Source organism: Coregonus lavaretus (genome assembly GCF_964263955.1).
Source record: "Coregonus lavaretus genome assembly, chromosome: 1".
NCBI classification, from domain to species: Eukaryota; Metazoa; Chordata; class Actinopteri; order Salmoniformes; family Salmonidae; genus Coregonus; species Coregonus lavaretus.
This window is the reverse complement of record NC_139988.1, coordinates 94,392,478-94,414,904: the sequence shown is the minus strand read 5'-3', so window position 1 is coordinate 94,414,904 and position 22,427 is coordinate 94,392,478. Positions and strand designations below refer to the sequence as shown.

The 22,427-nt window shown below is 44.3% G+C and overlaps 1 protein-coding gene across 1 annotated transcript in view; it reads left to right on the top strand.

Annotated features, from left to right (window-relative positions):
- Window positions 1-22,427, top strand: part of LOC311134493 (signal-induced proliferation-associated 1-like protein 2) — a gene marked incomplete at both ends in the record, with an annotated part of 247,625 nt that overhangs the window by 13,058 nt on the left and 212,140 nt on the right. The window contains 1 exon segment of the mRNA XM_084168193.1: window positions 8,944-9,077. Coding sequence (XP_084024319.1) covers window positions 8,944-9,077 — 134 coding nt within the window.

Genomic DNA, 22,427 nt, shown 5'->3' with positions numbered 1-22,427 from the left:
ACCAACGACAAGCCAACAGAGGTCGCCGTCCCGGTCCTACCCTGTACCCCGGCCAGAGAGTATGGCTCTCAACTAAGAACCTACCGCTACGGGTGGAGTCTCGCAAGCTGTCCCAGAGGTTCATCGGTCCCTTTAAGATTGCCAGGAGAGTCAATCCCGTTACTTTTCGCCTGCACTTACCCAGATCCCTTAAGATCAATCCAACATTTCACATTTCTTTATTAAAACCTGTTGTTTTTTCTCCCCTTATTCCGGCAGGCAGACCTCCCCCTCCGCCCCGTGTCATCGGTGGCCAGTCGGCTTATACCGTCCACCGGATACTGGATTCCCGCCGGGTGCAGCGGTCCTGGCAGTATCTGGTGGACTGGGAAGGCTACGGTCCCGAGGAGCGCTCCTGGGTTCCTGCCAAGGACATACTGGACCCTGACCTCATTCGTCAGTTCAGGGCCCTCCACCCTGAGAAGGCTGGTAGGAACGTCAGGAGCCGTTCCTAGGAGGGGGATTCTGTCAGGTTTTGGCCATGACTGTTCGGGTTTTGGTCACTAGATGTCCCCATTGCACCTTTTTTGTACCTTTTGTTTTTTCTTGATCTAATTATTGTTTGCACCTGTAGGTCATTCCCCTGTTAGTATTTAAACCCTGTGTGTTCCTCAGTTCCTTGCTCAGTGTTTGTAAGTTAGCACCCAGCCCCAGCCCAAGCCTTGTGTTATATGGATATTTCTCTGGTGGGATTTTTACCACTTTGTGGAGTTTCTTTGTTTTTTGGAGGTTTTCCTCTTTGTGCCTCTTGGCTTTATTTTTGGACATTGTGGATTTAGTTTCTTTGCCTGAGGATTTTTGTTCTTTATTAAACCACCATCTCTAGTACTGCTGTGTCTGCCTCATCTTCTGGGTTCTGACAATTATTAGTGACTGTTTCTCGCACCGGGTCCTGACATGTTCTTGGTGTGTGTGTGTGTGTTTTCGGTGCGTGTGTTCTTGGTGTGTTTTTTCGGGGGGGGTGTTTTTGGTGTGTGTGTGTGTTTTCTTGGTATGTGTGTGTTTTCAGTGTTTTCAGTGTGTGATATTCTCTCAACTCCCAGGAAGACCAGTAATTTGTTATGTGAGAAGTAAGGTGGTGGTGAGGGTTGAGGCGGGGGGGGGGGGGGGGGGGTCCTCTTTCTCCCGAACTCAACTCAACGCCATGCAGGTTGTGTGTGTTTCCTCTCTCTCTCTCTCTCTCTCAGCATATCTGATTACCCAACCTAAGCCCTTAATAACAGCTGCTGCACCTCTTCACCATTATTGAGAAGACGGACCTTAAAATCAGTCCAGTGTGAGACATGCAGAACACACACAATCAGAGGAATACGACTCTCCTTCACATGACATCACATGGTGTTAGTGAACTGATTCTGTTAGTTCTGCGTGTGTGTGTGTGTGTGTGTGTTAGTGAGCTGGTTTTGTCTGGCTAGTGTGTGTGTGTGTGTGTGTGTGTTAGTGAGCTGGTTTTGTCTGGCTGGTGTGTGTGTGTGTGTGTTAGTGAGCTAGTTTTGTCTGGCTAGTGTGTGTGTGTGTGTGTGTGTGTTAGTGAGCTGGTTTTGTCTGGCTAGTGTGTGTGTGTGTGTGTGTGTGTGTGTGTGTGTGTGTGTGTTAGTGAGCTGGTTTTGTCTGGCTAGTGTGAAACAGGTCATGACTTTCCTCTTCATATAGAGAAGAATAGAGCTACACGTTCAACCAGTTATAAATACCACACCTGTTATAATGGTGTCTGTAATGCTTTATGGTTTTACATCCATACATTTGATGGTTGAATATATTGTATCTTTCTCTATAGTAGTAAACTATATGCCTAGCTGGCATTCTGTTTATGGCTGAATGATTCAACGGTTCCACACTAGATGTGTCTGGGTGTCTTGTAGGTGTTTTTAGAGTATTGGTTCAGTGAAAGGATGGACTCTGTCTTGTAGGTGTTTTTAGAGGCTGAAATGGTAACTCATGTGTTTCATGTTAGTGTCTAGATGTATTTTAGTATATTTTAGTGTTTCTAGTAGAGGCTTGCTGCTCAGTGAAATGGTGGAGTCTGTCTTTGGCCTTTCAGTCTTTTAGCTTGGGTGGTGTTTTATAGGGGGATATCAGGCTGTCATCACCTCTGGTGCTTTAGGGGCAAGATGACACACACGCTCAGTGTCACCACTTTAGAGCCTGCTTTTATCACCACTTATTGATCCTATTGATCGTCTAGAACCCTGTCACCCCCTGACTGTGAGGTCAACAGTTCAATTCCTGCAGGGATCACATAGCTACACAAATTGAAAAAAAAATATGCCGTCACTGTGCTGTAAGTGTCTTTGGATGAAAGCGTCCGCTAAGTTGAATGTTGTTATTAGATGGTTATGCTAGGTAACCATGGTCCCCATGCACCACCATTATCCTCAGCGTCATATTGCTGACTACAATACAATCTGCAAATAGTTTCCTCTCCTCCTTCTCTATCTCCCTTCATTTGATTTGATTTGATTTATTTGGATCCCCATTAACCGACGCCAATGTATGGTGGGGTAATTGGCATGTCTGGTGGGGTAATTGTGATCACTGCATCCAATGGGTACGGATACAGCTTTAGAACAAAGTTCTACAGTATTAGTTAAAATGTGATCAATACATGATCTTGTTCCTGTAGTGTTTGTAAACACCCTGGTAGGTTGATTAATAACCTGAACCAGATTACAGCCACTGGTTACAGTGAGAAGCTTCCTCTTGAGTGGACAGCTTGATGTAAACCAGTCAATATTCAGGTCCCCATGAAAGTAGACCTCTCTGTTTACATCACACACACTATCAAGTATTTCACACATATTATTTAGATACTGACTGTTCGCACTTGGTGGCCTGTAGCAACACCCCAAAAGAAAAGGCTTTAGATGTGCCCATTATTTGGACACAACACTTGAAGCTATTTTCTTGTTGTTGTAACAACTGCTTATAGAACTATTTTTGTTCATTTAAAAGATCCTTCACCTGTGATAGAGAGACACCACTGTCCTCGACGGTGCTCCCGCCGGCTTTGGTCTTTGTCATGGTAGCAACGTAGGCTACGCTGTTACTCCTCTCAGTTCCAGACAGGACGGGTCGCAGGGAAGATTGAAAACAACATCAACAAACAGCAGGGATCTAGACAGCCACAAACCCGGGACAATCCGCGGTCCCAGCCACAATGGCTAACTGTGTCGCGGGCTGCATTCAAGCCCTCAAGAAAACCCCACTAGCTTGATTACGCCAAACAGCTCCTCAGACCCGGCCTCGGTCAGCAGGATCACTGGACAGAGAGTAGTGGTCCCAGTAACTGATGCCAACCGAGATCCACACTCAAAAGGTAGCTAGCTATTAACTTTTTCAATAGACTTTCAAAACTACAAACTTTCCAAAACAACACACCGAGCTCTCCCTCATTTCGATGTTCAACAGGAAGTGATGACAGGATGTGACGAGTAATGCATGTCAATCTGCCCTCTGCCACAGATAGAGATGACGTCATGGTGATTGCTCCCTGAATGCAGGCTGTAACCTCTGGTTTAGATCAGATCCCTGGTTTAGATCAGATCCCTGCTTTAGATCAGATCCCTGCTTTAGATCAGATCCCTGGTTTAGATCAGATCCCTGCTTTAGATCAGATCCCTTGTTTAGATCATATCCCTGGTTTAGATCAGATCCCTGGTTTAGATCAGATCCCTGCTTTAGATCAGATCCCTGCTTTAGATCAGATCCCTGGTTTAGATCAGATCCCTGCTTTAGATCAGATCCCTGCTTTAGATCAGATCCCTGCTTTAGATCAGATCCCTGCTTTAGATCAGATCCCTTGTTTAGATCAGATCCCTGCTTTAGATCATATCCCTGGTTTAGATCAGATCCCTTGTTTAGATCACATCCCTGCTGAGAGTTTCTTTGGTTGTCTTTTGAATCCCTCTTCAGTTTCAGTTTCTAGTTTTAACATAACGTAAACAAGTACAGTTCCAAACCCAAAGATGCAGTAATCAATAACAATGTAGTACTAAAAATAACAAGGTAGAAGAAAAACACACAAGAAATAAAAAATAAGAAATAAGAAGAAGCTAAATACAGTATTATAGTCAGTTCCAGTACCGTAGATATGTAGAGGATGTATATCTATATACAGGGTCAGGTGACTAGACATCAGGATATATGATAATCAGAGTAGCAGGTATATACAGGGTCAGTAGATATGTATAGGGGTCAGGTGACTAGACATCAGGATATATGATAATCAGAGTAGCAGGTATATACAGGGTCAGTAGATATGTATAGGGGTCAGGTGACTAGACATCAGGATATATGATAATCAGAGTAGCAGGTATATACAGGGTCAGTAGATATGTATAGGGGTCAGGTGACTAGACATCAGGATATATGATAATCAGAGTAGCAGGTATATACAGAGTCAGTAGATATGTATAGGGGTCAGGTGACTAGACATCAGGATATATGATAAACAGAGTAGCAGCAGGTATATACAGGGTCAGTAGATATGTATAGGGGTCAGGTGACTAGACATCAGGATATATGATAATCAGAGTAGCAGCAGGTATATACAGGGTCAGTAGATATGTATAGGGGTCAGGTGACTAGACATCAGGATATATGATAATCAGAGTAGCAGCAGGTATATACAGGGTCAGTAGATATGTATAGGGGTCAGGTGACTAGACATCAGGATATATGATAATCAGAGTAGCAGGTATATACAGGGTCAGTAGATATGTATAGGGGTCAGGTGACTAGACATCAGGATATATGATAATCAGAGTAGCAGGTATATACAGGGTCAGTAGATATGTATAGGGGTCAGGTGACTAGACATCAGGATATATGATAATCAGAGTAGCAGGTATATACAGGGTCAGTAGATATGTATAGGGGTCAGGTGACTAGACATCAGGATATATGATAATCAGAGTAGCAGCAGGTATATACAGGGTCAGTAGATATGTATAGGGGTCAGGTGACTAGACATCAGGATATATGATAATCAGAGTAGCAGGTATATACAGGGTCAGTAGATATGTATAGGGGTCAGGTGACTAGACATCAGGATATATGATAAACAGAGTAGCAGGTATATACAGGGTCAGTAGATATGTATAGGGGTCAGGTGACTAGACATCAGGATATATGATAATCAGAGTAGCAGGTATATACAGGGTCAGTAGATATGTATAGGGGTCAGGTGACTAGACATCAGGATATATGATAATCAGAGTAGTAGCAGCAGGTATATACAGAGTCAGTAGATATGTATAGGGGTCAGGTGACTAGACATCAGGATATATGATAATCAGAGCAGCAGGTATATACAGGGTCAGTAGATATGTATAGGGGTCAGGTGACTAGACATCAGGATATATGATAATCAGAGTAGCAGCAGGTATATACAGGGTCAGTAGATATGTATAGGGGTCAGGTGACTAGACATCAGGATATATGATAATCAGAGTAGCAGCAGGTATATACAGGGTCAGTAGATATGTATAGGGGTCAGGTGACTAGACATCAGGATATATGATAAACAGAGTAGCAGGTATATACAGGGTCAGTAGATATGTATAGGGGTCAGGTGACTAGACATCAGGATATATGATAATCAGAGTAGCAGGTATATACAGGGTCAGTAGATATGTATAGGGGTCAGGTGACTAGACATCAGGATATATGATAATCAGAGTAGCAGGTATATACAGGGTCAGTAGATATGTATAGGGGTCAGGTGACTAGACATCAGGATATATGATAATCAGAGTAGCAGGTATATACAGAGTCAGTAGATATGTATAGGGGTCAGGTGACTAGACATCAGGATATATGATAAACAGAGTAGCAGCAGGTATATACAGGGTCAGTAGATATGTATAGGGGTCAGGTGACTAGACATCAGGATATATGATAATCAGAGTAGCAGCAGGTATATACAGGGTCAGTAGATATGTATAGGGGTCAGGTGACTAGACATCAGGATATATGATAATCAGAGTAGCAGCAGGTATATACAGGGTCAGTAGATATGTATAGGGGTCAGGTGACTAGACATCAGGATATATGATAATCAGAGTAGCAGGTATATACAGGGTCAGTAGATATGTATAGGGGTCAGGTGACTAGACATCAGGATATATGATAATCAGAGTAGCAGGTATATACAGGGTCAGTAGATATGTATAGGGGTCAGGTGACTAGACATCAGGATATATGATAATCAGAGTAGCAGGTATATACAGGGTCAGTAGATATGTATAGGGGTCAGGTGACTAGACATCAGGATATATGATAATCAGAGTAGCAGCAGGTATATACAGGGTCAGTAGATATGTATAGGGGTCAGGTGACTAGACATCAGGATATATGATAATCAGAGTAGCAGGTATATACAGGGTCAGTAGATATGTATAGGGGTCAGGTGACTAGACATCAGGATATATGATAAACAGAGTAGCAGGTATATACAGGGTCAGTAGATATGTATAGGGGTCAGGTGACTAGACATCAGGATATATGATAATCAGAGTAGCAGGTATATACAGGGTCAGTAGATATGTATAGGGGTCAGGTGACTAGACATCAGGATATATGATAATCAGAGTAGCAGCAGGTATATACAGGGTCAGTAGATATGTATAGGGGTCAGGTGACTAGACATCAGGATATATGATAATCAGAGTAGCAGCAGGTATATACAGGGTCAGTAGATATGTAGAGGGGTCAGGTGACTAGACATCAGGATATATGATAATCAGAGTAGCAGCAGGTATATACAGGGTCAGTAGATATGTATAGGGGTCAGGTGACTAGACATCAGGATATATGATAATCAGAGTAGCAGGTATATACAGGGTCAGTAGATATGTATAGGGGTCAGGTGACTAGACATCAGGATATATGATAATCAGAGTAGCAGGTATATACAGGGTCAGTAGATATGTATAGGGGTCAGGTGACTAGACATCAGGATATATGATAATCAGAGTAGCAGGTATATACAGGGTCAGTAGATATGTATAGGGGTCAGGTGACTAGACATCAGGATATATGATAATCAGAGTAGCAGCAGGTATATACAGGGTCAGTAGATATGTATAGGGGTCAGGTGACTAGACATCAGGATATATGATAATCAGAGTAGCAGGTATATACAGGGTCAGTAGATATGTATAGGGGTCAGGTGACTAGACATCAGGATATATGATAATCAGAGTAGCAGGTATATACAGGGTCAGTAGATATGTATAGGGGTCAGGTGACTAGACATCAGGATATATGATAATCAGAGTAGCAGGTATATACAGGGTCAGTAGATATGTATAGGGGTCAGGTGACTAGACATCAGGATATATGATAATCAGAGTAGCAGCAGGTATATACAGGGTCAGTAGATATGTATAGGGGTCAGGTGACTAGACATCAGGATATATGATAATCAGAGTAGCAGCTATATACAGGGTCAGTAGATATGTAGAGGGGTCAGGTGACTAGACATCAGGATATATGATAATCAGAGTAGCAGCAGGTATATACAGGGTCAGTAGATATGTATAGGGGTCAGGTGACTAGACATCAGGATATATGATAATCAGAGTAGCAGCAGGTATATACAGGGTCAGTAGATATGTATAGGGGTCAGGTGACTAGACATCAGGATATATGATAATCAGAGTAGCAGCTATATACAGGGTCAGTAGATATGTAGAGGGGTCAGGTGACTAGACATCAGGATATATGATAATCAGAGTAGCAGCAGGTATATACAGGGTCAGTAGATATGTATAGGGGTCAGGTGACTAGACATCAGGATATATGATAATCAGAGTAGCAGGTATATACAGGGTCAGTAGATATGTATAGGGGTCAGGTGACTAGACATCAGGATATATGATAATCAGAGTAGCAGCAGGTATATACAGGGTCAGTAGATATGTATAGGGGTCAGGTGACTAGACATCAGGATATATGATAATCAGAGTAGCAGCAGGTATATACAGGGTCAGTAGATATGTGTAGGGGTCAGGTGACTAGACATCAGGATATATGATAATCAGAGTAGCAGGTATATACAGGGTCAGTAGATATGTATAGGGGTCAGGTGACTAGACATCAGGATATATGATAAACAGAGTAGCAGCAGGGTATATGATGATTGCATGTGAGTGAGTGTGTGTAGAGTCAATATCAATATGTCTGCATGTTATGTGTGTGTTCGAGTGTCAGTGTGCGTAAGTGTGTCGAGGGTCAACTCAGATCGTCCGTGTAGCAATTTAGAAGTCTTATGGTTTGGCGACAGAAACTGTTCAGAAGCCTGTTGGTGTCAGACTTGATGCACCGGTAATGCTTGCCGTTCGGAAGCAGAGAGAACAGTCTATGGCTTGGCTTGATCTCTGTCCGACACCTGACCTCTCTGGCTTTGACTGGGATCATGGTCTGGTTGATTAAGACACTGCTGTGGGCGACTCCCCCCTCCTCTCCTCTGCATGACATCCTTTATTATTTAGAAGGGAGAGCGAAGACATGACCTGAGAGAGACATCTGAATGTACATAATCATATAGACAGCACACTACGATACCATCCTCATTGTTTCCCAGATATCTAGAGAGCAGAGCACACTACGATACAATCCTCATTGTTTCCCAGATATCTAGATAGCACAGCACACTACGATACCATCCTCATTGTTTCCCAGATATCTAGATAGCAGAGCACACTACGATACCATCCTCATTGTTTCCCAGATATCTAGATAGCAGAGCACACTACGATACCATCCTCATTGTTCTCCCAGATATCTAGATGTGTGTGTGTGTGTGTGTGTGTGTGTGTGTGTGTGTGTGTGTGTGTGTGTGTGTGTCTGTGTGTGCGTGCGTGCGATCTGATAGTTGTCTTATTGTGTTCTGTCTTTCAGAGCACCAGAACTACTTTGGAGTTGATGAGAACCTGGGTCCAGTAGCAGTCAGCATCAGGAGAGAGAAGCTGGATGAAGGGAAGGAGAAGGAATGGATGCAGTACAGCTACCGGGTCACCTTCAGGACCAGCCAGGTACAGAACTATACATAGAGGAAGAGCTGAGAGAGAAATCGATTTATATCTATCAGGGTGAAATACCACAGTGTGCCATCACAGCAGCAAGATGTATGACCTGTTGCCACAAGAAAAGGGCAACCAGTGAAGAACAAACCCCACTGTAAATACAACCCATATTTATGTTGATTTATTTTCCCTTTTTTACTTTAACTATTTGTGACCGATCGCCTCGATTTGGTCTTATGTAGCAAATTTTAAATGGTGTTTTTTACATTGGATAGAAGTAGAGACTCAGAGCTAGAAAATGGTATATCATACATTACAGTCGTGGTCAAAGGTTTTGAGAATGACACAAATATTAATTTTCACAAAGTCTGCTGCCTCCGTTTTTATGATGGCAATTTGCATATACTCCAGAATGTTATGAAGAGTGATCAGATGAATTGCAATTCATTGCAAAGTCCCTCTTTGCCCTGAAAATGAACTTAATCCCCAAAAAACATTTCCACTGCATTTCAGCCCTGCCACAAAAGGACCAGCTGACATCATGTCAGTGATTCTCTCGTTAACACAGGTACGAGTGTTGACGAGGACAAGGCTGGAGATCACTCTGTCATGCTGATTGAGTTAGAATAACAGACTGGAAGCTTTAAAATGAGGGTGGTGCTTGAAATCATTGTTCTTCCTCTGTTAACCATGGTTACCTGCAAGGAAACACGTGCCGTCATCATTGCTTTGCACAAAAAGGGCTTCACAGGCAAGGATATTGCTGCTAGTAAGATTGCACCTAAATCAACCATTTATCGGATCATCAAGAACTTCAAGGAGAGAGGTTCAATTGTTGTGAAGAAGGCGTCAGGGCGCCCAAGAAAGTCCTGCAAGCGCCAGGACCGTCTCCTAAATTTGATTCAGCTGTGGGATCGGGGCACCACCAGTGCAGAGCTTGCTCAGGAATGGCAGCAGGCAGGTGTGAGTGCATCTGCACGCACAGTGAGGCGAAGACTTTTGGAGGATGGCCTGGTGTCAAGAAGGGCAGCGAGGAAGCCAATTCTCTCCAGGAAAAACATCAGGGACAGACTGATATTCTAGGGGAGCGCTACCATCAGTCCTGTGTCATGCCAACAGTAAAGCATCCTGTGACCATTCATGTGTAGGGTTGCTTCTCAGCCAAGGGAGTGGGCTCACTCACAGTTTTGCCTAAGAACACAGCCATGAATAAAGAATGGTACCAACACATCCTCAGAGAGCAACTTCTTGGTGACGAACAATGCCTTTTCCAGCATGATGGAGCACCTTGCCATAAGGCAAAAGTGATAACTAAGTGGCTCGGGGAACAAAACATCGACATTTTGGGTCCATGGCCAGGAAACTCCCCAGACCTTAAACCCATTGAGAACTTGTGGTCAATCCTCAAGAGGTGGGTGGACAAACAAAACCCCACAAACAAACTCCAATCATTGATTATGCAAGAAGGGGCTGCCATCAGTCAGGATGTGGCCCAGAAGTTAATTGGCAGCATGCCAGGGCGGATTGCAGAGGTCTTGAAAAAGAAGGGTGCATAAACTTAATGTAATTGTCAATAAAAGCCTTTGACACTTATGGAAAGCTTCTAATTATACTTCAGCATACCATAGTAACATCTGACAAAAATATCTAAAAACACTGAAGCAGCAAACTTTGTGAAGACCAATACTTGTGTGATTCTCAAAACTTTTGACCACGACTGTACAGATGAGGAACAATGGGAAAGTAATTCTGCTTTGAAAGTTGATAAACTTGTAATACCACTTTTGAGAAAATGGCCCTTGAATGTTTGATACACCTACAGTGAGGGAAAAAAGTATTTGATCCCCTGCTGATTTTGTATGTTTGCCCACTGACAAATAGATGATCAGTCTATAATTTTAATGGTAGGTTTATTTGAACTGTGAGAGACAGAATAACAACAAAAAAATCCAGAAAAACGCATGTCAAAAATGTTATAAATTGATTTGCATTTTAATGAGGGAAATAAGTATTTGACCCCTCTGTAAAACATGACTTAGTACTTGGTGGCAAAACCCTTGTTGGCAATCACAGAGGTCAGACGTTTCTTGTAGTTAGCCACCAGGTTTGCACACATCTCAGGAGGGATTTTGTTCCACTCCTCTTTGCAGATCTCTCCAAGTCATTAAGGTTTCGAGCCTGACGTTTGGCAACTCGAACCTTCAGCTCCCTCCACAGATTTTCTATGGAATTAAGATCTGGAGACTGGCTAGGCCACTCCAGGACCTTAATGTGCTTCTTCTTGAGCCACTCCTTTGTTGCCTTGGCCGTGTATTTTGGGTCATTGTCATGCTGGTATACCCATCAACGACCCATTTTCAATGCCCTGGCAGAGGGAAGGAGGTTCTCACCCAAGATTTGACGGTACATGGCCCCGTCCATCGTCCCTTTGATGCGGTGAAGTTGTCCTGTCCCCTTAGCAGAAAAACACCCCCAAAGCATAATGTTTCCACCTCCATGTTTGACGGTGGGGATGGTGTTCTTGGGGTCATAGGCAGAATTCCTCCTCCTCCAAACACAGTGAGTTGAGTTGATGCCAAAGAGCTCGATTTTGGTCTCATCTGACCACAACACTTTCACCCAGTTCTCCTCTGAATCATTCAGATGTTCATTGGCAAACTTCAGACGGCCCTAAATATTTTTCTCTGGACACTTTCTGTTTTTGATATTGCTACTATGCAAGTATGCAAGTACTCTCTCACTGTTCAAATAAACCTACCATTAAAATTATAGACTGATCATGTCTTTGTCAGTGGGCAAACGTACAAAATCAGCAGGGGATCAAATACTTTTTCCCCTCACTGTACATGTTCATGAAATACAATCGATGGCCGTAATCACCCCCAGACACACCTGCTAATTTGATGGGTCATGTAATAATCCGGCCGAAGTGGAGTCTTTTGTTTAGACATGTAGCTAAACAATGAACCGGCATAAACCCAACTCATACTACTACCAATACAAACATTGTCATAGCTGTAGTATGAATCTGCGAGTAGCTAAAGCTAACAAACTAGGTTCAACGTTAACTAGCTAACATTAGGCTATAACTAGCAATGCAAATGAATTTCTCATTTGAATAATATTATTACACTGATCATACACGTAACGTTAGCTAGCGAGCCAGCAAGCTAACGTTTGCTAGCTAACTAACAGTATGCTTTAACTTGCAATAAAAATGACTTTCTGACTAAATTAGAAACGTATATCTGGAAAATGTAGCTAGACTCTTATCCGTATACATGGATGAATGCTTCACTGGAACCATTTAACTCTGTTTTGTTTGTAGCTACATCTTGTTTGGCCAGCTTTGTGTGAAGTCACTCCGGTTCACACTGACCGTGACGTGTGCAGAAAGTAGCCCATCACTTTTTCCAACTGATCTGTCGATAACGCCTGCTAAATTCAGGGCATCAATGTTGCTGAGAAAAGTAGCAAAACTTTTGTAGTTCTCGATGGCTAACGTTATATCTTTCAAAAACGGCGCGGTAGAAAGGACTGTCAACACATACTGAACAGCTCACGTTCTTCTTCTTCTTCTTCGGTGGGGTTTATCTGTATCCAACGTTCAGCCACCTACTGTACTGGAGTGTGGGCCAGAGACAGGGAGAAACTAAATCCTACCTGCCAGCCCCGTTGCTCTTAAAAAAAGATAACAAAATATTTGAGACTATCTAATGACGTTCTACTCAATATACTCTTTAAACTAATTTCCGAATTTTTATTTATTATGGATCCCCATTAGCTGCTGCCAAGGCAGCAGCTACTCTTCCTGGGGTCCAGCACAATTAAGGCAGTTCATACAATTTTAAAAACATTACAATACATTCACAGATTTCACAACACACTGTGTGCCCTCAGGCCCCTACTCCACCACTACCACATATCTACAATACATAATCCATGTGTACGTGTGTTTATAGTGCGTATGTTATCGTGTGTGTGTATGCATGTGTCTACGCCTGTGTTTGTGTTGCTTCACAGTCCCCGCTGTTCCATAAGATGTTTGTTATCTGTTTTTTAAATCTAATTTTACTACTTGCATCAGTTACTTGATGTGGAATAGAGTTCCATGTAGTCATGGCTCTATGTAGTACTGTTCGCTTCCCATAGTCTGTTCTGGACTTGGAATCTGTGAAGAGACCTCTGGTGGCATGTTTTTGTGGGGTATGCAGGGGTGTCTGAGCTGTGTGCTAGTTGTTTAAACAGACAGCTCTGTGCATTCAACATGTCAATACCTCTCATAAATACAAGTAGTGATGAAGTCAATCTCTCCTCCACTTTGAGCCAGGAGAGATTGACATGCATATTAGTAATGTTAGCTCTCTGTGTACATTTAAGGGCCAGCCGTGCTGCCCTGTTTTGTGCCAACTGCAATTTTCCCAAGTCCCTCTTTGTGGCACCTGACCTGATTGAACAGTAGTCCAGGTGCGACAAAACTAGGGCCTGTAGGACCTGCATTGTTGATAGTGTCGTTAAGAAGGCAGATCAGCGCTTATATATGGACATACTTCTCCCCATCTTAGCTACTGTTGTATCAATATGCTTTGACCATGACAGTCTAAAATCCAGAGTTACTCCAAGCAGTTTAATAATCTCAACTTGCTCAATTTCCACATTATTCATTACGAGATGTAGTTGAGGTTTAGGGTTTAGTGAATGATTTGATCCAAATACAATGCTTTTAGTTTTGGAAATATTCAACACTAACTTATTCCTTGCCACCCATTCCGAAACTAACTCCAACTCTTTGTTAAGTATTGCAGTTATTTCAGTTGCTGTAGTAGCTGATGTGTATAGTGTTGAGTCATCCGAATTCATAGACACACTGGCTTTACTCAAAGCATGTCGTTAGTAAAGATGGAAAAAAGTAAGGGGCCTAGACAGCTGCCCTGGGGAATTCCTGATTCTACCTGGATTATGTTTGAGAGGCTTCCATTAAAGAACACCCTCTGTGTTCTGTTAGACAAGTAACTCTTTATCCACATTATAGCAGGGGGTGTAAAGCCTTAACACATACGTTTTTCCAGCAGCAGTGTTACGAACCCCGTGGCTTTAAACGTCTAGGGTGGATGGACAAGAGACCCGTAACATAATTCATGCAAATTAGAATCGTGACATGAAACAGTGAGAACAAAAACTACACGACAACCATAAACTACCGTCAAACATAAAAGGTTTATTTTTGAACACACGGTAAAGGTTTGGGAAAAAGGGCTGAGCAGGACCCAAGAAATGAAACAATAGTGTAAACAAACCCTAAACTGATCTTGCCTGCCTCAAGAACCACTAAGCTACTGCTAATCATACAAAAATTACAGTGGGTGGTCCGCTCAGGTCTAACTAGTGTTTTTAGACAGTTTTCTTCCTACGGGTAATGTACGCCCAGAAACACACAAAGTTACCAAACAGAGTAACCAGCAAATGAGTGAGTACACAAAACACAGGACACCACAGTATCCATACTCACATACGGAAATAGTCTCTAACAACAAACACAACTGACCGGCTTTTAAACAATGGGATGTGTGATTGAAAAACCAGAAACAGGTGGTGCAATGTAGAGGAATGTCCACTGATTGGTCCACCTCAGCAATCAGCAGACACCCCAACGACCACCAACATACAGGACACCTGTGATTAGGGTAGAAGGAGAGGAAAAACACAAAAAGACACAGGATACCTTCATCCGTAACACTCCCACCCTTAAAAGAGCAAACCACAAGGGTTTGCGACACACGTACCATCACAACACCCAAAATTCAAAGATCAACAGCATCCTGACGGGATAACAAAAAAAACTAGATCTTTAAACACGAGACAAAGCATCTGCCAACACATTATCCGACCCATTTTTGTGGCGGATCTCCAAATTATAATTTTGCACTACAAGTGCCCAACGCATAAGGCGTTGGTTCTGGTTGTACATCCGGTGGAGAAAAACTAAGGGGTTATGGTCAGTATACACTATCACTGGTAATGCACTGGAACCAACATAGACTTCAAAGTACTGCAGAGCTAATAACAAAGCTAGAGCTTCTTGTTCAATGGTGGAATAGTTTGTCTGACATTTGTTAAATTTCCGTGAAAAATAACAGACAGGATGGTCCACTCCACTCTGGTCCTGCTGTAGTAGAACAGCACCAGCACCTCTGGCACTTGCATCTACCCCCAGTTTAAACGGTCGTTCAAAATCTGGCGCAGCAAGAACAGGAGTACTACATAAGAGTGTTAAAAGCAGTACGACAATCTTCAGACCATACAAATTTTCTCGCCGGACTGAGCAAATCCGTTAATGGAGCAACTACCGCAGAGACATTTTTACAGAAACTACGGTAGTAGCCAACCATCCCTAAAAAGCGGCGTAGCTCTCTTCTGGTGGTAGGTGCGGGAAATGCATTTATAGCTGAGACCTTGGCATCTACAGGGCGCACCTGACCATGGCCGACCTGTTTACCGAGATAAGTAACAGTGGCCTTCCCAAACTCGCACTTTGCTAAGTTCAGGGTTAGAGAAGCGGCTGCTAGACGTTCACACACTACCCTTAGAGTGTTAACATGATCAGACCACTCAAATTAATAAATTACCAGATCATCAAGGTAAGCACTACAATCAGGAACTCCAGCCAATACTGTGTTAACCAGGCGTTGGAAAGTGGCTGGTGCGTTCCGCATCCCGAATGCCATGACAGCATATTGTAGGAAGTGATCTGGGGTCACAAAGGCAGAGATGTCGGAGGCACGTGAGGTTAACGGCACCTGCCAGTAACCTTTTAGAAGATCTAGTTTGGTTACATAAGTAGCAGCACCAACAGTATCAATACAGTCATCCAGTCTGGGTAACAGGAACGAGTCGGGCACTGTGACAGCTTAAAAATCATACAATGTGATTTTCTGGATTTTTGTTTTAGATTCCGTCTCTCACAGTTGAAGTGTACCTATGATAGAAATTACAGACCTCTACATGCTTTGTAAGTAGGAAAACCTGCAAAATCGGCAGTGTATCAAATACTTGTTCTCCCCACTGTATTCTTTACATCAACAACATAGGAATCACTACAAAACTGATTGTATGACCTCTTATACACAATATTAGGCCCAGCGTTTGGAACTTTGGTTTTCCTAGATATGGCTACTATATTGTGATCACTACATCCGATGGATTTGGATACTGCTTTCAAACAAATCTCTGCAGCATTAGTAAAGGTATGATCAATACATGTTGATGATTTCATTCCTGTACTGTTTGTAACATTTTACATAATTTACATTTTAGTCATTTAGCAGACGCTCTTATCCAGAGCGACCACCCTGGTAGGTTGACTGATAACCTGAACCAGCTTGCAGGAACTGGTTACAGTTTGAAGCTTTCTCTTGAGTGGGCAGCCTGATGAAAGCCAATCAATATTTAAATCACCCAGAAAGTATACCTCTCTATTGACATCACATATATTATCAAGCATTTCACACGTTATCCAGATACTGACTGTTAGCACTTGGTGGTCTATAGCAGCTTCCCACCAGAATGGACTTTAGGTGAGGCAGATGAACCTGTAGCCATATTACTTCAACAGTATTTAACATTAGATCCTCTCTAATCTTCACAGGAATGTGGTTCTGAATATAAACAGCAACACCTCCACCATTGGCAGTTCTATATTTTCTGTAAATGTTATAACCTTGTATTGCTACCACTGTATCATCAAAGGTGAGTTTCAGAGATAGTCAGAATATGAATGTCATCTGTTACTAGCAAATTATTGATTTCATGAACCTTGTTTCTTAAGATACATATGTTAACGTGGGCTATTTTGAGCACTTTTCTTCTGGGATGCTTACCTGTTTTTATTGCTTTACTGGGAAGCTTAGCAGCAGTAGATGTGCTCATGTTCTTTATGTTAGTGCAGGGTGAGCTGCACACAGTGGACTTCCTCCTCGGGCACACCGGCTCAGTGCTAACAGTATAAATCTGGTTCTTAGGCACATGATTACTGCATCCAATAGCTGTAGGATCAGCAGAGGCATTCAGGGCAGTTAGAGGGACATAAATTAGGTTACGTATATTGTGACTACCGACGCCCCTGATGTAATGTACATTTGCTGTAGCATTTTGACAACTCTGCGTCACAATGGTAGGGATTAGCTGAGCTAGGCTTGGGTCATTGCTAAGTCATTGTCTCAACGCAGCCTTATAATGCTGTGAAAGGATCCAGGAACCCAAATGATTTGGGTGGATCCCATCCTCCTTATAAAACGTGTTTTGTTTCCAAAAGGTATCGAGATTGTCAACAAAAGTTACACCCATTGAGCTGTAATGATCACGTAGCCAGTTGTGAAGAGCAAGAATCTTGCTAAAGCGTTCAATGCCACAATTCAGAGAGGGCACAGGGCCAGATATGATGTTTTTTTTTTTGTTAATGTCCAGCAGAGAGTCAATCAGCTCTTTAAAATCCAGTTTCAACTGTTCAGAGCTGCCCTTCATAATGTCATTAAAACCCACAAGGACTACGATAGAATCGATTTCAATGTCCTGAGATAGTACATTCGGGAGCAACTTAGTAATGTCATTTACTCGAGCTCCGGGATAGGACATTGTTTTTGCACCAGGAACGGTCACATTTCTTACCATGGAGCTGCCCAAAATCACGGCTGGCGAGAAGGACGAGGAAATCCGCCCACTCCGACGCTTCACAGGATGCAGGCCTCCGACAGATGGAGAAGCCCCGCTCGATCCAGAGCAGGGACGGAAGGTTGCCGACGTCGACTTCGAAATCGTAGTAGTAGGCACTGCGGCCGCAGACACAGGCACCCCCAGCGACGAAGGTGCAGGAAGATCAGGCTCCAGGACGGCGAAACTATTCGTTGTTTGTATCCGCTCCGGGCCTCTCGTTGGGAGTGTAGACTGCTTTGCGGGAGGTTGATGTCTTCGGCTTCCACGGCTCCTGACATGTGACCATCGTTGATTGCCTTTCTCCTCATGCTGTGCTCCTTCGACGGTGCTATCAAATGGGGGAGCTCCGGGCAACACCGGCCAGTCGGATAACGACAAACGACAAGGTGGAGATGCATCCAACAAGCGCGAACGCCATCCAGCCACGGCATAGAAAATGTACATTCCACTCTGTGTTTTCCCCAATTTCTTACGTAGGCTGGCGACCTGCGTGATCAAGGAAGCCACCTCAAGCCTATAATCATCGGCAAGTAAACAATTGGAACTCAGAGTGATCCGGTTTGTCCCGAAACAAAGCGTAGTAGATACAGCTCCTACAGAACTGGAACCATTCATTTAGTTCTCCAGACAAAGAGGGCTCCATTGGAAAACTCATCTGGTACCAACTGCGTTGGCTTGATGGCTAGGAGCTTAGTGTCTCTGTTAAGCAGGCTTCAACCTGTCTCTTGAAGGCTAACAGCTAAGCTAGCCATCCTGTATCCCCTTCTCCCTCACACTAGATCTCATCCTCTCTCTTTCCCTCTGATACTGCCCACACTGTAGCAATACATGCTCCACGGTCTCTGTTTCCTGGCAATAATTACACTTTCCTGATGGATGCTTTCCTATCACATTTAAGGTCTTATTCAACTGGCTGTGTCCCACCCTTAATCTTGTAAAAATAGCCTCCTCTCTTCTGTCCCTTCCTGCGGTCCTCCCCTCCCTGACTTTCCTCTGTACTTGAAATAAATGCCTGCCCTTAGTATCTCTATTCCACTGCTCCTGCCATCTCTGCACCATCACTGTCCATATCAGGCTTTTTCCGTCTGCCTTGTTAATTGAAACTTCAACATCAACATCCCCACTACTAAGTGCTTGTTTAGCCTGTTCATCTACAGCCTCGTTCCCGTCCACCCCCACATGGGCTGGGACCCAAGTAAATCTTATCTGTATACCAAATCTGTCTAATCCTGTCATGGGTTTGTAGCACCTCATAAAGTCATGACTCTATCATTTAGTTAGTCAGCTAGCCAGCCAGCCAGTCAGTTAGCCAGTCAGTCAGCCAGTCAGTCAGCCAGTCATGACTCTATCATTTAGTTAGTCAGCCAGCCAGTCATGACACTATCAGTCAGCCAGTTAGTCAGCCAGTCATGACTTTATCAGTTAGTCATTCAGCCAGCCAGTCAGTCATCCAGTCAGTCCACCAGTTAATCAGCCAGTCATGACACTGTCTATTAGTCAGCCAGTCAGCCAGACAGTCATCCAGTTAGTCAGTCAGTCAGTCAGCCATTTAGTCAGCCAGTCAGTCAGCCAGTCAGTCAGCCAGTTAGTCAGCCAGTCAGTTAGCCAGCCAGCCAGTCAGTCACCCAGCCAGCCAGCCAGCCAGCCAATCATGACACTATCAGTCAGTTAGCCAGTCAGTCAGCCAGTCATGACGCTATCAGTTAGTCAATCAGCCAGTCATGACGCTATCAGTCAGTCAGACAGTCATGGCTATAAGTTGGTCAGTGAGCCAGCCAGTCAGTCAGTCAGCCAGTCAGCCAGTTAGTCAGGAAGTCATGACGCTATCAGTCAGTAAACCACCAAATAGGTCATGACTCTATCAGTTAGTACTGTCAGCCAGCCAGCCAGTCAGTCAGCCAGTTAGTCAGCCAGTCATGACTTTATCAGTTAGTCAGTCAGCCAGTCAGTCAGTCAGTCATCCAGTCAGTCAACCAGTTAATCTACCAGTAATGACACTGTCTATTAGTCAGCCAGCCAGCCAGACAGTTAGCCAGTCATGACTATCAGTCAGCCAGTCAGTCAGCCAGTTATGACTCTATCAGTCAGTCAGCCAGTTAGTCAGCCAGTCATGACTATCAGATAGTCAGTCAGCCAGTCAGTAAGTCAGCCAGTCAGTCAGCCAGCCAGTTAGTCAGTTAGCGAGTCAGTCAGCCAGTCATGACGATATCAGTCAGTCAGCCAGTTAGTCAAACAGTCATGACTATAAGTTAGTCAGTTATTTAGTCAGTCAGTCAGTCCGTGAGGCAGTTAGTCAACAACTGAGCCAGTGAGTCAATCAGTCAGTCAGTCATTCAGTCAGCCAGTCAGTCAGTCAGATAGTTTGTCAGTCGGCCATTCAGCCAGTCAGTCAGTTAGTCAGTCAGTTAGTAGTCAGTCAGTCATCCAGTTAGTCAGTCAGCCATTCAGCCAGCCAGTCAGCCAGTTAGTTAGTCAGTCAGCCAGTCAGTCAGTCAGTCTCTCATTTAGTCAACCAGCCAGTTAGTCAGTCTGCCAGTCAGCCTGCCAGTCAATCAGCCAGTAGGTCACCCAGTCAGTCAGCCAGTCAGTCAGCAGTCATGACCTTGTAAGTCAGCCAGTCAGCCAGTCAGCCAGTCAGCCAGTCAGCCAGTCAGTTAGTCAGTCAGTCAGTCAGTCATCCAGTTAGTCAATCAGTCAATCAGCTAATCAGTCAGCCAGTTATTCATTCAGTCAGTCAGTCAGTTGGTCAACAAGTCAGCCAGTCAGTCAATCAGTCAGTGAGTCATCCAGTTAGTCAATTAGTCAATCAGATAATCAGTCAGCCAGTTATTCATTCAGTCTACCAGCCAGTTAGTCAGCCAGTTATTTAGTAAGTCAGTCAGTCAGTCAGTTAGTCAACAAGTCAGCCAGTCAGTCAATCAGTCAGACAGTTCAGACAGTTAGTCTGCCAGTCAGTCAGCCATTCCGCCAGCCAGTCAGTCAGTTAGTCTATCATTCAGTCAGCCAACCAGTCAGCCAGTCAGCCAGCCAGTCAGCCAGTCAGTCAGCCAGTCAGTTAGTCAGTCTGCCAGTCAGCCTGCCAGTCAATCAGCCAGTTGGTCACCCAGTCAGTCAGCCAGTTAGTCAGCAGTCAATCAGATAATCAGTCAGCCAGTTATTAATTCAGTCAACCAGCCAGTTAGTCAGCCAGTCAGCCAGTTATTTAGTAAGTCAGTCAACCAGTCAGTCAGTCAGCCAGTCAGCCAGTCACTTAGTCAGCCAGTCAGCCGGTCATCTAGTCAACCAGTTAGTCAGCCAGTCAGCCAGTTAGTCAGCCAGTCAGCCAGTCAGTCAGCCAGCCAGCCAGCCAGTCAGTCAGCCAGTCAGCCAGCCAGCCAGCCAGTCACTTAGTCAGCCAGTCAGCCAGTCACTTAGTCAGACAGTCAGACAGTCAGCCAGTCAGTCAGTCAGCCAGTCAGCCAGTCACTTAGTCAGCCAGTCAGCCAGTCAGTCAGCCAGTCAGCCAGTCAGTCAGCCAGTCAGCTGGTCAGCCTGTCAGCCAGTTAGTCAGCCAGTCAGCCAGTTATTCAGCCAGTCAGCCAGTCAGCCGGTCAGCCAGTCAGCCAGTTAGTCAGCCAGTCAGCCGGTCAGTCAGTCAGCCAGTTAGTCAGCCAGTCACCCAGTCAGCCAGTCAGCCAGTCAGCCAGTCAGTCAGTCAGCCAGTTAGTCAGCCAGTCAGCCGGTCAGCCAGTCAGCCAGTTAGTCAGTCACCCAGTCAGCCAGTCAGCCAGTCAGTCAGTCAGCCAGTTAGTCAGCCAGTCAGCCGGTCAGCCAGTCAGCCAGTTAGTCAGTCAGCCAGTCAGTCAGTCAGCCAGTCAGTCAGTCAGCCAGCCAGTCAGTCAGTCAGTCAGTCAGCCAGTCAGCCGGTCAGCCAGTCAGCCAGTTAGTCAGTCAGCCAGTCAGTCAGCCAGTCAGTCAGTCAGCCAGCCAGTCAGTCAGTCAGTCAGCCAGTTAGTCAGCCAGTCAGTCAGTCAGTCAGTCAGCCAGTCAGCCAGTCAGTCAGCCAGCCAGCCAGTTAGTCAGTCAGTCAGCCAGTTAGTCAGCCAGTTAGTCAGCCAGTCACACACTCACACAGACTCAGCTGTCAGTGAGTGACTCTAGGGTGTCTGCTCTCTGAATAATGAAGGTGAAACAGATGCAGTATGCAGGAGGGGGGTGTATCGGAGGGACATGTCACTGATATTAAATGTCAGTCCTGGTTTGAAGCGTAACCTTTTCTCCATATTTCAACTAACTGGGTCACGCCAGCCCTCTCCTCTCGGTCACAGAGACAAGGTTAAATCCCCTGTTCAGTCACTAATGGTGATGGTTTATCTGCACTGCAGTGAACACTCTCTCTCTCTCTCTCTCTCTCTCTCTCTCTCACACACACACACACACACACACACACACACACACACACACACACACACACACACACACACACACACACACACACACACACACACACACACACACACACATACACGCATTACCCTACTACACCTCCCTCTCTAATGATTTTTTCCAATAATGAAGTGAAAGAATTCAAATAACAATGGCTGAATTCCAGATTGATTCACTAACAGCGGGACATTGACTGGCAGTGGTGGTGGTGGTGGTGGTGGTGGT